This window comes from Eleutherodactylus coqui, chromosome 6, assembly GCF_035609145.1.
Source record: "Eleutherodactylus coqui strain aEleCoq1 chromosome 6, aEleCoq1.hap1, whole genome shotgun sequence".
Lineage (NCBI taxonomy): Eukaryota > Metazoa > Chordata > Amphibia > Anura > Eleutherodactylidae > Eleutherodactylus > Eleutherodactylus coqui.
The window spans coordinates 131,220,869-131,241,764 of record NC_089842.1 but is presented as its reverse complement, the minus strand read 5'-3'; the positions used below and the strand labels follow the sequence as shown (position 1 = coordinate 131,241,764).

Below are 20,896 nucleotides of genomic sequence, written 5' to 3'. Positions count from 1 at the left end.
TAGGGGAAGAGTCATTCAGCCAACCACTCCCTCCTCCATCCTCCCCAGAAACATGCTATTGAATACTTTGGTACTCTTCTCTTTTGGCTTATCTGCTGGCAAAATAAGGGATCAAGCATGATGTAAAAAGTTCCACCACTTCTGATCTCAGTGCATCTCCCATCAGGAGGCCTCTATACTCATTACTTTGTATCTGTCAAAATTGTTTGGGAGTCTTTTTGTCCCATGTATTCACAATGAGTGCTGCAACTGATTCCTCCTGTCATAATGAGTGATACATTAGTTCTTTGGTGGTTAATTATATAGTTAATAAGGCTAATTAGGAAATTTATTGTTTATGGACATATCCTAAAATAAACCTGATTCTATAGACTCTGCCCGTAGAAGGTATAATGACCGGCGTCACCTATTCGGTAGGCTTTTGTATGCCGCTATGTGACATTAAGGTCTTTCACATGGACTGTACATTGGCTTTCTTCTCATAATGGGGATAATCCTATTCGTCTCTGTCTGTATTTCTACCCATTGTTGTGACATATCAGTGTGGAAGCGATTCTTCCTTGCAGTAAGCACATATATACGGCTCTGTGTAGCTCAGACACTCTCATTGTAGATGTCTCTTTATCCCATTTACATAGATCAGTCAATAATAGAACATGATTATGCAAAACAAACATTTAATTGAACACACAATACAATAAGGTAATTAGACGGTGGACAAACGTTGGGAGGGGAGTGGATTGGAGGCCACATGTGCCAGAATGAATGTCCCTAAGAGTGACTAGAGAGGTGGTTGTGCTGTGCAGCTCATTGTCTGGCGGCAGATAAGGGGATTAGTCTGGGGCTTGCTTGTTTTTATGCTGGATTTGGCTAATACTGTATTACAAATGGGCTCCTGCAAGGATAGCCGGGAGTCCGAGCTGATTTGCGAGTAGTTGTGCACAGGTTGTATTGAATTCAGTGTCCTGGAATCTTTCCACCGCGGCAGGTGACCTCATCTCTGACTGTCTTCTTAAACCAAGTTGGCATCTCCAAATACCAGCGTATGGGGGCTGTGGGCAGCTTTCTCTTCTTATCTTGCTCCAGTCTACGTTTCGTCCTGCGGCTTCACAGCTTTTTAACGTCCTGTAACAGCAGCGGTTACAATGCATTAAGCTCTGCAAGCCGCAGGCCTGTAACATTCTATTGCTTTTTATTCCTTGGGCTTTCCATTTAATTTTGTTTCTGGCTCTGGCATCCCAGAAAACAAGCCATGTAACATGAAATCTCCGCTCAGGCTTGTATGTTCTTATTACAGAACTTTCTATTTATCATTCCTGACCTCAGAGCTGAGCCTGCTGCTAAAAAAGTCAGTGTGGATTAAGTTGCTCGTGTTCTTCCTGATCGCTGATTTTTTTCCCTCCACTCAATATTCACACAAGGCCAGAGGAAGGTTGGTGGTAATCATCATGTAATGCATGGCTAACATAAGTTGGGTACACAAGTGTAGCACCTTTCTTACAATTATCTACTGTCTTTTGGGGCTCAGCTGGAGCCTGCATTGTGTTCTGGAAGTGTTGGTTTCTTATGTCTGCTTCAGTCTGTGGTCTTCATTTTTGCATAATATATAAGAACCCTTAGTAGAATTGATGCCTGGTTTTGTTTTTCTTGAATGAAATAGTGATTCACTCCAAGTAGAGCGCAGAACCCCTGTAAAATGCCTGCTCAGCACAGTGTGAGGCTTCTAGGGCTTGTCCACTGGGGCTATTGCTGATTACACCTGTGGGGCTGTAAATGGCGGCTGAGGTTAGATGAGAGCAATAAATCGGGGCAGCTGTCGATACTCGGCAATGAGCAGAACAATTGTTTTATGGAACTATTACTCATCTGAAACTGCAGCTGCTGAAAAAAGTGTCCTGAGGCAGGAGATACCCAGTGTATATGATGGCAGTGCCCAGGTGCCATGACTCTTTGTATAATCAGTTTTTAGTTCCTCATTTGATTGTGAGATCAAAGCCAGGTGATAACCTGATCCTGCTCCACCCTGCAATATGAACCTAAATAGGCTTTTCACCGGTTTAGGGTGCGGGCAGACGAGCGTAGGCGTATTTACGTTCGCACGAGCGCAACGTATAATCGCCCGAGCGATCGTTTTTCACCGATCACGACCAGAGCTAGAAAGCGTATTTTCGTTTGTTCCTACTTCGCAAATGGTCTTTTCGGCGATCGAATATGCGTTGGCGCGTATTTCGGTCGCATATGTTCCGTTTTTTTTCGAATTGCCGTTTTTACGCGCCGTAAAATCGCCCATGTGAACGAATACATTCGAAACCATTGCCTCAGATGGTCACGTATATACGTTTGGTCGCAAAAACGCGCCGTTTATGCGCTCGTCTGCCCGCACCCTTACTGTGACTACCGGTGGATGGATCTCCGTTACCTCAATGTCCTGGGGACAAGAAGATGCCGTGGGGCATCTGTTAGTTATGTCATGTAATCTTCTCTAAAGATTCCCCTTTTTTTTTTCCACCCACCCCCTTCCCCAGCATGACTTAATTTAATCTGGACCAGAAGTGACGGGCTTTCTGCACTTTGCCTCCTTGCCACAGCCTTTTATACAACAGGAGTCTCTGATGCCTCATTAAATCATTTAGTCCTTTGAGCTCTGAATGCTGAACTCTCCAAGGTGCTGAAACGCTGCATATCACCCTGAAAAGTATGAGGCGTGGTGGTCAGCGCTGGAGACTGAGGACATATAGAGGAGTAGCTTGGATATCCCACTGCCCAGTGATTTGGCAAGGTGATATTACTGCGCGCTATCAGTCCTTAGATCTTCTTATTACACTGCTTTCTCATGTCTCTGGTCAGACCTTATGTGATTGTTGCTTCCAGTATTGAAAGGCTACCTGAAAATGGGAGGAAGTGGGCTGTACTTCCTCTATAGATGCAACAATGGTGTCCTGGGAATATCTGTCAGATAAAGATTCATGTTCTTTGCTTTGACACTTGGCCAGGGCAAGTAGCTGGGAGCAACAGCTGATGAATTTGACAGAATGAAGGTTTGATGCAGAAGGAAGGTGATGATTAGAGGTAATTTGCTGTGCGGTGGATCTGTCAGCGTCTAATGAAGCAAGAACGCCTTTCGTCAGGTGGACCCAGAGAGTCTTTGGTGGGAGGAGAAAGAAATCAGGCCAAAAAAAGAAATGACTCTAATTGAGACTCTGAAGAGATAAATTGGAAAGTTTGGAACAGCTGGAAACTGCTTTGAAAGGAAAGTTTAAGGATTATTTATCCTCTCAGGTGGTCTCTTGTCGCCATGGAGACACTGCAAGAAGATACCGCGGGAAAAAAGAGTCAAGGTTTTCTTGTGGACATCCGGAGGGGGGAGAGGTTGAACAGGGGAGAGGGGGGGCACGGCTTATAATTTGATGGGAGGAGGTGATGGATTCCTGGAGGATGAGGCTTACATGTCTAATGCAAAGACAGGCTGATCGCTGTTGATGGAGGATGAGGGCCAGCAGTGAACAGAAGATGCCGCGGACAGCTCTCCAGTGTGAATACTACCAGTGTAAAAACAGGCAATTGGAGCAATACTTTCTGCACTGCCGCTGCCTTTTAGCCACACTAAAACAAAGTTTACATAGAACCCTATATAATAAATGAAATTCTTTCATTCCCAAAACACAAACTACTTGAATGTTTACACAAATTGTATTATTTCTGCAAAATGTCAATGGCAAAAAGGGTTTAAACTATGTTGCACTGCTGCCAATAAAGTTCTATATGCAGGAGTCCTGGGGAGAGAGGTGTCTCCCTCTACTGGTCCTGCTTCGTAACCAGATATTCTTCTTGACTGTCTAACTGTGCAGTAATAATGTAGTTATCTGTTCTGTTTGTCCCTGCTTTCTGTTCTGCAAACATCTTCACTTATGCCCCTTTTACACTCGGTGATTTCTCTTTTAAACGAACGCACAGGCGAGTGACATCATTGCTAATTCTTTCGTAGTTGTTCACACTCATGCAGAATGTTTATACAGGCAGATCGTCTCTGAGAATTGTTCACTTTTTGTTCAGTGCTTCACATTCATGTGTGAAAAACGTAGTGGGGAATGTATAAACATAATGAGAAGTAAGCGAGCCGGCGATGCTTATTATGCTGACTGAAACTGAGCAACAAATGAAAAGTGCACGAGGGCTCACATCTCGACATAGTGATTATGGCTCACTTTCCTTTTGGGGGTGAATTTTGAGTGACAATCGTTGCGTGTAAATGGGCCTTTAGTGCACTAATGACCACTAACGTTTTGGCTGAAAGAGGCTGGTTGCACCAAACGAAACATTTCCTTATTTATGTGGACTACAATAAAGCAACATCCTGGATCTTGGAGGATGTTTTATTTTGCACCTATCTGCTGTTCCTCAACCTTTTTTGCAGAATTAGCAATCTGAATTTTTTTGAATAGTAAACAAAACTGAATTTAAAGTAACTAACTACACTCATTAGCAGTCCAGTTTTGTCATTCATGACACAACTGCAAAGGGAAGCAATGGTGGGTGGGTCTCAAAGTGAGCACATGTAATGGACACTATGAGACCACATGTCCTTCAGCCAAGCACCTGGAAATGGTTCTGACAGACACAGGGGCCTATAATGATGAAACCCCCTGTCTTTGGATGGTGGACAACAAAATATTTGGAGCTACTCGTGCTTGTCGGACAATCAGACGATCTCCTCTACTGGCGGTCTGTCGAGGGCGGCCTGAGCCCGGTTGCCGTGTGTGTGTGTCCTCACGAATCCACTGATCCTAACACCTCCTAACAGACTGGTCAGAATAGCCCAGTTGATGGGCAATTCGTCAATAAGACCGTTCAGCTTCTCGCAATCAAATAACGCACAAGCGGAAAAAGGTGTCCACTATACACAAGGAGCCTCTGAGAGCCTTTTGATAGGCGAAGGGAGGAACCACTTTTAGGGCCTCAGGTGGCAACACAATTCATCTAATCATACCACAACTCTTAAGGCCTCCTTCACACGGGCGACACGGCATCGCCGCAAGAAAATCGCAGCGATATTGCATCGCTGCACCGTGCGATATTGCTGTGTCTTCTCACAGCAATATGGTGATTTTGTAGCACTACAAAGTCGCATGACTTTGTAGCATCACATGCAAGGATTTTCAGGGTCGGCTTGAAATATAAGCCCTACCCCGAAAATAAGCTGTTACTAAAGAGGAAAAAAAAAGTATACATCACCTCTCCCACGCTGTTCGTGGCGCCGCCGTAGCTTGAAATGGACAGCCCCACTACCAAGCCTGCCATCCATTGAAAAAAAAAAAACAGGCCCAAACACATTTTACAAAACATCTCCATCTCTATTAGAGATCACATTTCATTTCCTGTTTTTCCCCCCCCCCATTCCCTGGGAACTCCATACCCACTGGGCGTAACATCTGAACCGAGGTAAAACATACCGACCATCCATTATCCAGTGATCAGAGGCGACATCTACTTTATCACTCTTATGGGTCCTTTCTCTTATACACTGTGTGACTAAAGGCCTATTTACACGTAACGATTATTGTTCAAAGGAATGACAGGGCGCCATAATAGTCATGGTAAAACGCGACCCATCGTGCACTTGTTGTTTGTCGCTCACTTTCAGCCTGTATACAAATCATTGCCGGTTCGCTCACGTCTAGCTGCGTCTAAACTCTCCCCACTCGGTGTTTCATATAGGAATATGAAGCACTGAACGAGAAGTGAGAGATTCACGGCGATGATCTACCTGTCTAAACATTCTGCACGAGCGCAAACAACGGGTACGTCACTCGCTCATTTAAACAAGAATCGTCTCATGTAAAAGGGGCATAATACAGTAATGTTTATAGAGTCGCTGATACGTGAGCAGGGTGATTGGGGCTTTCCCTGCAAAGTTTTTATATATTCCCATCACATCAGCCCTTAACAAACAATTTACATGCAATATAACATTTCAGCTCCTTCTGTAAATCACTGCAAGCTAAGCTGTCTCTATTAATAAGAGCAATGTGGCAGATGTACAAAACTGTCTAAAAGAAAAACTGTATTTGTGACCTATAGCAGCCAATCAGAACTCTGCTTTCATTTTACCAGAGCAGAATACAGAATGAAAGCTGAGTTTTGTTTGGTTGCTAGGGGCAACTCCGTTTTTCTTTTAGACTGTTTCATAAATCTTCCCCAATGTTCAGCAATAGTTGTAGAGCAGAACTTGACTGTTCTCTTAAAACTCTTGAGAAGTAGCACAAATCTCTGAACCATGCAGAATAAAAACTGGAGAGCTCAGCCTGGTTCTATGGAATACAGAAGATCCTCGTGGCAGATAAACCTCCGTATAGAGATGGGATCCCTGACCACCTCGCCCTGCTGTTCCTGTTTCATCATTCCGCAAATGTTGACTGAGGACGGTGGCTTGTGACCTGCAGGAAGAAGCGATTATAAATGTTGTTCTCTGAATGCTTCCCCCTTCTCTGCTTTACTTATAAAGAGTTGAACACTTTAAAGAGAGATGCAGATCTAATGCACACCCCTGAAGAACTGATTGCTTCGCCTTATTTGACTGTGTTCTTTTGGGTTTTTATTCTTGGAAAAATTATTTTAAAGGAAAAAATCAAGTTGCTTATAAGGCTGTGGGACAGTAGGCTCCACAGAAGAAAAGAATGTCATACTAATGTGGAATACACATATTCTACGCAATCCACAACTACAACACATCTACAGCTCACAGGCTGGAAGAGGCCATCAGTGTCTATGGTGTGAAAAATCATTGTATTCAATTCTTAGTTTTATCCAAGGGTGACAACTGAAATGCAGCACTTTCCATTCTGGCATATCTCACAGCTTTCCCAGACTTCTGAATGGTAAACCTCCAACAGTATATATACATGTGAGGCACCATAGCTTGACTAGGCCCATTCGACATTCAGGTGTCTGGGAAAGCTGAATGTAATTGTTCTCAATAGGAGAAATCAAGTAATCTTGTAGGTACGAAACCTTTTAATGGCTATCAGAAATACATGATATAGCGAGCTTTCGGACCAGTGAAGGGGCCTTCCTCAGGCTTATAATGGAACACATCTACAGACGTATTTAATAAATACACATGATCACATGGGAGGGCAAGTAAATGGTGAACTTAATTTTCACTAGATAAATACCAGAGATGGGGTGAGAGGGCACAGACGTGTTAGGATAAAGAGCATTTAGTTCCATTATAAGCATGAAGATGGACCCTATGCAGGTCTGAAAGCTCGCTATAACATCATGTATTTTTGTTAGCCATTAAAAGGTATCATATCTACTTGGTTTCCCTTACTGAAAAGAATCACATTTTGCTCTACGGACAAACACTGTACCACCCCCCCACCCCCCACCCCTTTTTTCCCCCGTTTTATCTAATGGGATAGCAGAATAAAAGTGGTCATATTTTATAGTTTATTGCTTGGCTTTCCCATAAGTTGCTGAAGTAATGCATACTTGCATAACTTACTAAGCATGGCATTTTCAGCGCTGGGCTTAATATAATTCCCGACTGATACACTCAGTACGTGTAAAGCCACACGCTTTTTCATGTATTAGGCGCATCTTGGCACCTCCATACGCCTCAGGAGAAATGTATGCCAGGTCTGACCTGGCTTGCACTTCTGGCACGATTAACGCAAGTTTCTGGCTTAAATTATGTATAAATCTATTGGTTGGATGACCACGCCCGCTCCAAAGCTGCACCCACTTTTTTACATAAAAGTGGCGAGGCCAGTGCAAAATGTTAAAAAGTCTTGCACTAAAATGCATTTTTATGTCAGAAACTTCCGTAAAAGACTTTGTAAATGTCCCCCCTATATCTTTTATATGTATGTATATTTGGGGTATGCGGATCTTTCAATTTTCTGTAATGAACCTGGAGTGAAGAAGTTTTTTTTATATATTCATATTCTCATAGTAGCGATAGGCACAGCTAAAAATGAAATAATGGAGGTATAGCTCATATACGCTCTAGAAAACGTAAGTGAATCCTTTTTGAATCACTTGGATTTCTGCATTGATTGCTAATAAAATATGGTCTGACTAAATTGGTGCAGTACATCAATGAGAAAGACAGACAGTTTGCAGTCCTTATTTGGATATCATCCATCACATCATAGTAACATGATGACTGGCAAATATATGCTTCTCTGCATCTCAAAAGAAAATAGTAAAAGGGGGGGGGGAATAGGGAAGTAGGGTATAGGAAAAGAGGGATCTAGGTAAGTAAGACAACTTCGCTTAATATTGCAGATGACCCCTTAAGGGTCCAGTCAACCAGACTCCAGCCAAGATTTGAAAGAACCTGAAACTCTCATTGAAATCCAAGGGCTTCATAGGTGATATGTGCCTATCCGCTCCTGCTCATTCTTCCTCGTATCTCATGAGGATATCGAACTTCTCTGTCCATATGATTCTTGATGGAGGAGAGGTAGATCTCCACAGGCCAGGAACAGACATCCTCACCGCCAATATGACTAACCACAATAAATCTGCCTTCATCTTGGCAATAGACCCTGGGAGCATCAGGAGAAGAGCCATGTCAGCAGTTATAGACACCGCCGACCTGGTCATAGCATTATACAATAGCTCCACAGTGCTCCATAACTTTGACAGGGGCATTCCCACCAAATGTGTAGCATTGTAATCGCTTAGTTTAAATGCCAATTGTTCATTTTTTTTCTTATTCACTGGTACAGTGAATATGAACGGGCGGCTACTACTGTCATCGTTTAATCCTGCAAATAATAAATTATTCAGTGTAAAAGCACCCCAAGTCACAATTATGAAATATACAGAGGTCAGCGTAGCGCTCCTGCGGTCATATATAGTGAGTTATAAAAGAATTTTAATGAGGACTTACCCGGTACTGCGCAGGGTCTTAATCCAAGACAGGCCCTGCTAGCACCTCTCGGTCCAAGATCGCCTTAAAATTTTTTATGATGAAAATTCTTCCTCCACATCCACAGATTGGGAGAGCTGCAGGGTTCCTTGAGTGCCCCAAGAAGGAGACCCAATAAATTCAGGAAAATGATAGAAAGAAAAATGGCCCCAGCGCTCGCTGGAGAAAAATATTCCAATGTATATGGAAATAACTAGTTTATTTTGCAATGCGTTTCAGCCACTATACGTGGCCTTTTTCAAGCTTGAAAAAGGCCACGTATAGTGGCTGAAACGCGTTGCAAAATAAACTAGTTATTTCCATATACACTGGAATATTTTTCTCCAGCGAGCGCTGGGGCCATTTTTCTATCATTTTCCCAAGTCACAATTATAGTGCCCTTTCACTCATTGGCTCTTTGCTCGCCACTGATTGCCGGGTGGCACCTGGACTCTTTACTTTAAGTCCGTGTGTTTCCCGGCAATAAGCAGAGATCCACAGGCTGTTACAGTGCCAAGCACACTTCTACACAAACACAATCTAACAGCACACAAACAGTTGTACTGTTATTGTCTTTTATTGAGCAAACCGAGTAACCTCCAGAGTGCGGGGGGGGGGGGGGGGGAAGTAAGTGAACCTCTGGGTTAACGACTTCTTCAAGAGCTAAGTATTTTAATTAAGGAGAAGAGATTGGAAGTGTGGGTTTCACAGTACTTTGCCCATTAAATTAAGGTACACAAAGGCTGGTTATTGACAGATCTGTTCTCATGAAAAATTGATTAGTGTCAACCATGCTTTGATGCAAACAACTTTCACAAGACGTGTTAAGGTACCTTTTACACTAGGAAATTATCACCTTAATGATTACTGGAAGCAGCAAATCTGAGCAGTAGTCATCCCATGTACATGCAGCCGCTAAACCCCAAGCGATTATCGGCCCGTGTAAACATGGAGTTGTTCATCTACTAACAACTGCCTGTCTGCAGTAAATGGAGGGCAGGCAAATGGCTGGAAGAGATCTACGGCCACTACGCCTCCATGCTCTCAAAGACAGGAGCAATAGTCTGTGGGGCGGCGGTCAGGTGCTTATGCGCCCAACCGTTGTCTCGTGTAGGAACACCTTTTATAGCTTAAGCCTTGTGTATACATCAATCCACAGTCAAATTATATACAAATGGAGAAAATATAGAACGGTTGCATCCCTCCCTAGTACTATTAAGATCACTCAAAGGACATAGTGAGCATTCCTGAGAGGTAAGAAATAATCCAATGGCGACTAAACCTCTGTGCATATGTCAACTAACATAAAACCCTGCACGAGAATGGTCTTCATGGAAGGGACTCGTGAAGCTACTGCTGTCCAAAAAATGCATTGTTGCTTGCCTTTCATGTTTGCTCGCGTCTACCTGGATGCTCTACAGTGCTCATGAGAAAATATTCTATGGGAAGATGAGACAAAAGTGAATTTTTTTTTACCACAAATGTACCCTCTCTTTAGAGGACAAAGAACCTACCATACCATAACCTTATCCCGAGTGCGAATTAAGGTAAAGAGCATCATGTTCTAGAGCTGCTTTGCTGCCTCAGACCTGGAGACTTTGTGATCATTGTGGGAACAATAAATTCTAGTGTATCAAGCAACTTACAGAAGAATATAAGGGCAGCAGTCCATGACCTCAAGCTGAAGAGACGTTTGGTGATGCAAAACGACCATGACCCAAAGCACTCAAGTAAATGAACTCAGGAAGGGCTGAAAAAGATTTGTTTTGAAATGGCCAAGTCAGAGTCCTGACCTTAGTCCTATTAAGAGGCTGTGGCATGACCTGAAGAAGGCTTTGGTTTCAAGACACCCCAGAAATATTGATAAACTGAAACACATTTATGGGAAGGAATGGTCCAGAATTCCCCTTCAAGTTTGTACAAATCTTGTTTACAGGTTCAGACAACATTTGGTGGTGGTGATTGCTGCTAAAGGGATATCTACAGGTTAATAAATCAAAAGGTTCATTTACTTATTCTCTCAACTGTGGATTTTTACTCTATGTGCTCAATAAAAGAAACAACTGTTTGTGCGTTATTAATTAAGTTTAATTGCATCTGTCTATAATTGTGACTTGGAGAACTACTCGACCACATTTTATTAGTATTCAATGCAGTTAATGTCAAAGGGTTTACTTACTCTTTCTTAGGCCAAATGCACACGGCAGGGTCGGATTCCACAGCAGAATCAGACCCTGTGCCGGCTGGTGGCCCCTGCGTACCTATCAGGATTGGTCTTCTGTGTGCTGCGTATTTGCCAGCCAGCGCACATCTGCAATGAAGACAATGCTGCATCGGTGATAACACGGATCTGCAGCGATTCCAAAAATGGACTTTTTCTGAATCACCGCAGGTCAGACAGCTTCCATTGACTGCAATGGAAGCTGTCCATGTGAGTCCCGCACAAAAATAGAGTATGCTGCGATTCTTCCTCCACGAGTGGAAATTGCAAGTGATTTCCGCTCGTGTGCGTGGAAGAATCATTTTATATTGTATGCTAGGGACGGACATTGCTGCGGAATCCGCAGCAACAATCCACCCGTCTGCTGTGATACATGCAGCAGTAAGGCCCAATGCAAAATATAGTACCGTAGTCTTGTTTTATTGGCCCTATATTGTAAGCGCTGCAGAATATGTTGGCGCTATATAAATAAAGATTACGACTATTATTATTACCTTACTGCCCTCTTAATGGGATGCCACACTGCGTTCCCTCTGGTCACTGCTCCGGTGCAACAGTATCCATAACAGTATATCATTCCATGTTAATCCACACAGATCCTCACTATTCAGCACAGAGGTAAATTCCATAGGAACTTTGTCACATCAGGGTGGCACTGAAGCACCAGTTTGTCTAGGGAATCCTTGTTCTCCTTGGGGGTCGACCACTCTCTGGACTGGTTCTGGTGTGTGATCAGCTTCTGATCCTTACCGCTCATCACGTCGGTGTCCCCACGTCATCTCTGGAATGTTAACCGCCTCTTATCTTTCAGTTTCTTCCCAACTCTCAAGTTTGTGCATGAGAATAACTGATTAACTTCAAACAGGAGGAGCCTTTGAGGCAGTGAATTGATAAGATGTTGGAGCAGCAGTGACACTATGGCACATAGTTGTGGGAGCTGTGGGAGATGAGATGAGGCCTTCGATTAGCCGACACGTTATAATAATGATTCTACAAGTTACCTAGAAACAGGTTTTGCAGTTTGTGACTGAGCTATGGGAGGGGCCGGCATAAAGCCATTCACTAACCACATGCCTCTCATCTCTTCACTGATCGCAGCATCAATTAAATTCATTATGTCGTGTTTACTGCAGGTTTCCCCAATGACTGACTTGCGTTTCGCTCACTTCATACATAGATACGCGGACACTTTGTAAGAGATGTTCCGCTGCTGCTTATATTGTACTTGTTTAAAGAGAGACTCCACAAAACATCTCTACATGTCAGGCTGAGTCTACATATTACAGCAGAAATCTAGCCGCAGCAATGGAGGTGACACGTGTGAGACATGATAGAAGTGCAGAACTGTGACTTCAGCTCTGGATGGGACTTCTTGTTTATGGTTTGTGCTGCTCATCTAGATTTAATGTATGGAAGGAGCTGCAGCACAGACCTGCGTCACATGCATAGAAGAGTTATTCTTTGATTAGTGAATATAGCAATTCTTGTTCTTATCTTGTGTCTGTGCTTTGTCTGGATTGTCCACTTGTTGCAGGTCTAGTATTGGATACTTGCTTACAATTCCTCAGGAATGTGGATATTTGTAGTTTATAATTTCCTTTACAATTTGGCCCCATTTTACTGAGCTGAATTCTTGCTGTTCCAGTAGCACAGAGTTTAACCCTTTCCAATCCAATTTGTATCCTGGTTTTCCTAGGGGGCTTACTCTTTTTCTGCCGTTATACAACGGCGCTATCTGCTAGGTAAAGCCAGTACTGCATGAGGTGACATGTTGGATAGGCTCCGACAGCAGAGAGGCTGGCAATATACAGTAAGACAACCCCGATGGACATCTTCCAACATCGGAGCTGTAAAGCCTCAAATCATAATGTCTTTAGACATCAGCCAGTGGATTGGAAAGGGTTAAGACCTGTATTACTCCAGTGTCCATAATCACTGGACATTTACCTTTCTTACCTCGGCTGTCAATACATTAACACTGAACTTATGGTTAGGGCTGTGGAGTCGGTAAGCCAAACCTCTGACTTCTAAATTGTCCCAGACTCCCAATTCCTTCATATATGATTCATGTTTTTTAAGTGATAAATTTACTATATTAAAATGTTAAAATCGGGATTTTAATCACCATCAACATAAAATGTATTTATTGGAATACAATTAAAGAACCGAAAACTTTACTAAATTGTAAGGCCGACTGCACACGGGCGATCCGGATTTCGCATACGGGAGCCAGCAGTGGAATCCAGCTCTGACCACGGCCGGTAACCCTGCGTACTTTGTCTTTTCTGTAATGCTGACGCTCACCATCGGTCATGCATCTATTGCAGATGGGCTGTGGGTCAGATGGCTTCCATTGACTTCAATGGAAGCTGTCTGTGCATAGCCAGCAGCAAAATAGAAAACGCTGCGATTTTATTTATTTTATTTTTTTCCTCCATGCTTTTTTTTTTCTCCATGTCATCTTTTAAACGGTATTTGCTGCTGATCCAACCACAGATTCCGCAGAAAATATCCCTTTATCTGCAGCCGCCCTAAATATGCAAAAAAGTTTCTAACAGAAACGTAGTAAACATTAGTGTAGTCTATGAATTTGTTCGTAGAAATAGTTTCGCCTCTCTTCAGATTCTCTTTCATAATAACCTCAAATCTGATCTAATTATTTTAAACCAAGTTTGGTTATTTTTTATAAGCCGGAGTCGGTACATTTCTGCCGACTCCACAGCCCTGATTATAGCCATACTAGGGGGGTTTAGCAGGCAGTGGGTACAGTTGTCAATCCCCGATTCTTCTGCACACCACAATATCTTAATGTGTTCTCTACCTGTGTGTCCACCGTCCTCAACACTCCACCATTTCTCCCTAACTGAGGTCTACTGATGTATGGGCTGTCTGAGCATCTGTCTGTCTGATCCTGCAGTCATGTTACTCTCTTCCATCTTCCTTCGCTACTGCTGTATAGGTTAATTAGAGTAGTCCGAGAAACACATGACTGTAGGATCAGACTACAGAGATGGTCTATAAATGTGGATACATAAAAGTGTCTGAGGACAGGTGAATGCATCTCTAGACTGGAGGGGAAGTGGGTAGGAGCAGAGCCTAAAGCCACACTGTTTGCTCCTGCAAGGCTTACCATTCAGCCTAACCAGAATGAACAGTGTAATGTTAGGGTCCTTCCACATGGGACGACCTGTTGGGTGCAGATGCCAGACAGGCCATCCCGGTAATAATCATTCCTGTGCTTCTAGGAAGATCATCGTTAGTGAGTGGCGGTCGAGCGGACTGGCTCTCGTGTCCCCCCCCCCCCCCCCCCTCCATTCACAGTAAACAGGCACTTGTTCATAGATAAACGACTGCCTCTTTACATGGGCCGATCCATCGTTCAGTTTATGCATGCCCAGACTAAACGACAAACGAGAAGCGAACAAATTCTTGTTTGTCGTTCAGTCTGGGCAAGTATTTACATTGAATTAAACAATTGTTCCGATTCGCGCAGCCTCAGGCTCTGCGTTTTGCCCAGCCCTATTATCTTCCTGATCCAGTCTAGAGATGCATTCATTTGTCCTAGGATAGGTTTCCACCGGCTTCATGGACGGCAGCCATTTTGTTGAAATCCTGTACAATTCCTTTTATTTAAAACTAGTTGGTAAAGTTTTTGTTTTTTTATTATTTAAGTTATATTGGAGAAATAAAAAATGAAATGAAAAGTCTATGTAGCCTTTGGGCTGAACCTGTCATTGGCCATTTACTGGGGAACCTCTTGTCACTGACGCGGCTGTTGGGTTAAGGACAATGCAATGTCATGGTGTAAATTTCTAATATAGAGCTGTTTTGTTTTTTTTCTTCTCTCAGCTGGTGCAACATACATATTTGGAAAGAGCGGAGGCCTCATTTTGTACACGTGGCCTCATAACGACAGGCCGAGCACGCGTACCGACCGACTGGCAGTGGGCTTCAGTACTACTGTCAAAGACGGAATCCTGGTGCGGATTGACAGTGCTGCAGGACTAATGGACTTTCTACAGATGCACATAGTAAGTTACGATTCTACCTGTCTTGCTAAATTCTGCATAAATTTGTTTTGGCAGGGGAGTGGGGTCCTATGCTAAAATGGGTGGTGGGTATACGGGCAACTGGAAGCACACACAACCACCATTTACTGCTGAGTTTAGGAGCGGCCGAACTTTCCTCTGAGTATAAGTGTTAAGCTAGTCGACAGCCATTCGAAGAAGACTGTTTCTTAAATTGAGAGTAATCTGTGCCATTATTGTCTCCTTATTTCATATACCCCACAATCTGATATATACAAATGTAAGATGGGGTCTGACAAAGGTGCCGGTGTTAATGTGATTAACTGATCCAGCTTTAGGCCGCCTTCACATGGGCCGGAAATGCTGCAAAATTTCTGCTGGTGAAATCATTGCAGAAATTCCGCAGTATTTATAGTCCTGTGGAGAGGATTTAGTAAATCTCCTTCACATGGTACAGAAAATTTCCGTAACGAATCCACAGTGTTTTTGAAAAACTCTGTGAATTCTAAATGAGCAGCAGGTCTAGTTATGCTGGGGATTTATGCTGCAGAATCCAATTCTTGAAATGCAAGGGTTAAATCCCACAGCCGATCTGCAATTAAAAACGTGGCCGAATCCGCACTATTTGGGTATGGAATTGGTTAGTGCGGATTTGATACATGTTCGGGTTCTCCGCTGCAGAAAACTTGAAGTGAATATGAAGGTACCTTTAGGAACCTTTCACAGGAGCAGAATTAGCCTCATTTATGCACCAGATTCCACACCATTATCCGCTGCTGTGAATTCCACAACAAAACCCGCAAGTCTCACTGTGGATTTCGATGCAGAATTGCCATCAGAATTAAGTCACTTTCAGTTCCGCATCAAAATACGCACTGAGCATTCCGGGTTTTGGTGCAGGATTTATCTCGCCCTGCAGTGCGTCCCGTGGGCTAATTCCTCCTGTGTGAGAAGTCCCTCAGACAGCTGCAGATGTTTGCATCTGGTGTTTTACCTTAATACATCTCCTTAATCTTTGCATTGGATCCCTCCTGGTGTACTTTGTATGTCCTCTTCATCCAGGTTCACATGTAGAATATAAATACATGAATTTTAGAAGAGTATTAAAACATCTGAAGGGGAAACTCCATTGTCACTGAGGCTGATCATGAGAGTCAGAGAGGTGAAGGTCATCAAGCTGAATAGTCCCCAGTGGTCTGGTTACCCTTACCCCCACCTCTTAATTCAACTGATCGAAAATAATTTAATTGTTTAGACCTGTCCACCTCCTTTCTAGCTACGCCGGACCACAGGGTCACTGCCCCGTTACACTGGACCATTGTGAGGCATCAGTCCTGGCCTGTCACTTGCTGGGCAGGGCTGATATTGAGGACATGTTCAGCAGCAGACATGACAGTAGAACAGATGTTACATTCATACCTGACACGCGGCAGCTCGTTCCCCCAGAGTAAGATTAATGGCTGCGTCTCTGCTTGCCTCATCCATGCCATTGGTAGTTCATGCATGAGATTAGGCTGCTGACAGCCTGATTCCAGTCGCACTCCAGGAAAGCTCCTTCATTAGACAGCGTCCTTGGTGACACCTGCCAGCCTACGAGTGCTGCAGAGACCAGGTACACACGCCTGCCGGTGTGGAATAACAAACCACTATTGCGGTAAAAAAAATGTATGTCAGAATCTACAATGCTTCGCTGATATCACAAACACAGAAGATAAGGAAAGCGCCTAAGAAATTCACTTTAACTCAGTGTGACAATGTTCGTTCCATTCATAATCCACAGATTTACCCCCAGGCCGCCCAGTACCTGGATACATCCACATTCCTGAACTAGGGCTCCCACCTCTGTCAAGTGCTGCTGGACACGGGTGTCATGGGATGTCTGATTAATGGGGGTTTATGGAGAGGCAGGTGTCTGAAAATCGAAGGAAGGAGGATGATGATGATGGTGGTAGTGGTGCAATACCAGAGGTGAGGCAGCTCTAGATAATTGTAGGGAGGGTAGATTGGGACAGCTCTAGAGAAGTGACCCAAGCAATGGGCCCCTCAAGACAGGTATAAGATGGAGCAGCACTAAAACTTTAATGAACTTTGGTGCAGGATTGTTCTGCCTTTATGGAGCAGACTGATAATGGTGATGTGGATGTGAGGAGGGTTCTGTATTTGTTTCTTCGTAGACCCCAAGTTGTCTCAGCTCATTCTTATCAATCCTGTATTGTACGGTAGACCGTGTGATGTGAGCATCAGTTCTGTGACCAGGAACGTACACTGAATATATCTGATGTTGAATGTCTGTTTATTTGTCTCATACTGGGATGAAGATGATATGGAGAATGTTGGCTTTTTCTATATGGACTTTTCATACACACAGCAGAGTATTAGATGGTTCTGCCTCCAGCTGAACCTTTATTGCAGAACCTACTCCTCCGTTCCTGTGTTATAATACGTGTATAGAAGATGTCAGGAGCTTCTCTACAACACACTATGGAGTAGCAGCCACTGCACGTTTTCCATGCCTTTTACCGTGTCCCGTTAGCCATGACAAGTGGTCAGGTTATGTTGGGGGTTTTAGTGTTCCATGTAGCGAGTATAATAGAGTTGTATTATGATCATGTCCAATTTGTGGGTCCTATTGGGATTGTATTATGTATACAGTGTATAATAATGGTTAATATAATTATAATCAAGTCTGGCAAGTTGTAATATTTAATATATTTCTGATATATTGTTCTGTTGGGAGTTGTAGGGTTGTGCATTTGTAGACCTGTTGACGTAATATAATATAAATTTCTATTCCGTACAAGTAATATTTCTGTTGTGCAGGCAAAGCCTCTGTTTGCTAGCCTCACGTAAATGATCCTTCACAGTTTACTTCGGCCTCCATACAATCAGTCATCCTGGTCTTCAGTATTCACAGAGTTCGGAGCTGCAGGCTATGTCAGTGTTTCGTGTCTTTGTCTCATTGTGCAGGCGAACACTGCTGTGTTAATTTATGTATCATTATGCATTCTCTAATTATGAGCCTTCTGCGCTCTCTATGATTTATACACAGAAAAGCATCTGTTCCAAGCCTGTGGGACACAGCAACCTTTCCCCGCCTGATTCGCTCTGCTCCAGGGGACAGTCCCGCTATCCCTTCAAACGTCTCTGTGATGGAAGGGGAGTCTATTGTCAAGCGCCCCTAGCCAGTGCAGGTGTCCCTTGGGGCGACAAATACAAGACAGGATGGGATTGGGTTTTTTCGGGGTGCTTTTTAATGTACAGGTGGGGACTTTTTTCTGTCCAACTGTAGGCCAGGTCTGATGCTCCTTCTTTTCTGTAACTTCGATGACTGTCACAGGGTGTTCCAGAATTCTCCCTACATTCTAGAACCTCCGATAATGACTGCTGTGCCCATGATTTATACAGACCTACTATATACATGTCTGGCTAACTTTGCCATACAAGACACAAGCGTCTAGTAGCTCTTACAGCTGCTTGTCTCGCTGGCCCCTGTGTGGACTAATCACTACATGTTACGCTTTGTCTACTTCTAAATTTTGCCATTTTGTTCGGTGGTGAGGGATTCAGCAGTTGGTTGATTAATAATTAATAGTTTCCAGTAATTATGGATTTCAGAGGTATATTTATATTTGTCATGTATGGTATCAGTCCCTACAGCCAGACTCCGCTGGCCCATCACAGCTCATTAACCCTTTGGGGGAGTTTAATCAGAGGGATTGACAATGCAGACTTGTCTCCTCAGCACGGTCCATGTGAGCTGTCCTCTCTTTCATCCTCTTTTGTTTCTTCTGTCTGCTTTGTAGATTTTCCTTGTCACTTTGCATTGCTGGGAGCTGAAGGAATTAATGTGTTTTTTCTGTCTGGTAATGAGTTTTTCACTAGACTTGCCTTCCAGCAGCTCCCGGCTTGATTAATTTCTGGCATTCAGGAAAGGCCCATTGACCAAATATTTGCATTATAGTGTCCAGAAAAGTTGTGCAGAGGATTGCTCAGCGCTGTGTCCACCACACCCACGAATATGCAGCACAGGAAATGTGAATTATGTATTGCCTTGTAGAAATTGCTTAAAGAGAAAGTGTCATCAGAAAAATGAAAATAAATCACATTTTTGTGTTAAACATATTTTTGAAGAATATTTGCTTATTTATTTTTTGTCTATTTTATTTTCGGTCACAATCTGTATTTTTTTTTACATCCTAAAATCCTGCATTTTTTTACACTGACCCCGCACCTTAATTACAGGCTGATACTTCCTTTCTGTAGAGAATAATTAGCAGCAGTCATGTCACTAACATCACAGGCAGGATTACACCTAAAGGTCTATCTACCTTTAGAACCATAGAACATGACTAGTCCAGTCTCCCATACAAGTCAATGGGTCTCCTCCTGTCCATTGTGTGAATGGCCCATGAGGCTGCTGTAAAGCATATCTCCAAATGCTATTAAATGCAATTCAGGAAAGATGGCAACCCCTATAGTTATGTAGAGACAGCAAAATTAAAAAAAAATCCACAATCAGAAAATTTGAACAGATTACAAAAATGAAAAGTGTTTCCCTATCTGGTTTTAGATAATATAAAAAAAAAAACATTTTGGATTATATAGTCACTTTAAAGTTGCTGTGATACCTGTTGCTGAGTTTCTAACCATTGCTAATGTCTTCGATGAGTGGTCTCTGTGGTATTATTGTATCTTGATGCCACCGGAAGCAAGGGGTTTGACAGGACCCCTAGCTTCCGATAGGGTGAAGACACGAAGGTCCTAGCAGCACAGTGTGGATTGATTTGTCCCAGCGCTGCAGCCTTAACCTGAGGGTTACTATAGTTCTTAAGCTTACATTATTACCTGTAAATGCTGGCATGTAACCACTGTAAAATGGCAACATTTACATGTCATAATGTAATCCTAAGAATTATAGTAACCCTCAGGCTAAAGCTGCAGCACTGGGACAAATCTATGCAGACGCTGCAGCGTGTGTGCTTCGTCCCGGACGCCAATTCAGCCAAGCGTGTTACGCGGCTGGCCGCTCACCTCTCCGTCCCTCCTGATGCCTCCGTCCCCGCTTATGCCTCCGTCCCAGGCCAACGGCTGTCAGCTCCGTTGCGCTGAACACATCTGTGGTCCGTGATGGCCGCTCCCGGGAAAGCACAGTCACTTCATGTGGCCCCCCTGCTGCTGACGGCGCACAGCGGTTCTACACTCAGGGAAGTTCTGCCTTCTGGCCCACCGCAGCCACCGCTGGGGAAGGCACTGGCTCCTGATGGTGTGCGGCTGCAGCGGCGGCCGCTGTATGGCTTTTCTACTCATTTTTAGTGGCCTTGCAAGACCTGCAGCCAATTAGCATCAGGGGCGTTACCCCTCTGTCAATCTCGACTCGACCAGCAATTCCTGGTGGCCTCAAGATACAATTATACCGATCTCTGCTTGCGGTGTAGGTTTAGCTGGGGGTGTCAGTATTTGTGTCCCTCACACCTTCTATGTAAACATGAGGGGGTGTTTCCTTGTAAAGTGACTTAATTGACATGGGGAACACACTATGGAAATAGTAAAGGGTCAACCACGTATGACAGAAATCTTTCAGACGTGTGAATGTGGAGAGGTCCATGCCCTGCATCCCGTATGGTGTTCTCTCCTGTAGGCCCGGAACGTGTTGATAGTAGTGTGGTATTAAATATGTGATATGAAGGGAGAGCATATAGTGGCAAGTATAGATGTGGAGCTGCAGATCGT

The 20,896-nt window shown here is 43.5% G+C and overlaps 1 protein-coding gene across 4 annotated transcripts in view; it reads left to right on the top strand.

The window, feature by feature from the left end:
• The window catches only part of NRXN3 (neurexin 3), a 333,468-nt gene that overhangs the window by 222,505 nt on the left and 90,067 nt on the right, over positions 1–20,896 (top strand). For all 4 annotated transcript variants that reach the window (XM_066607622.1, XM_066607621.1, XM_066607620.1 and 1 more), the window contains one exon: positions 14,988–15,169. In XM_066607622.1, coding sequence (XP_066463719.1) covers positions 14,988–15,169 — 182 coding nt within the window. The remainder of the gene's footprint in view (positions 1–14,987; positions 15,170–20,896) is intronic.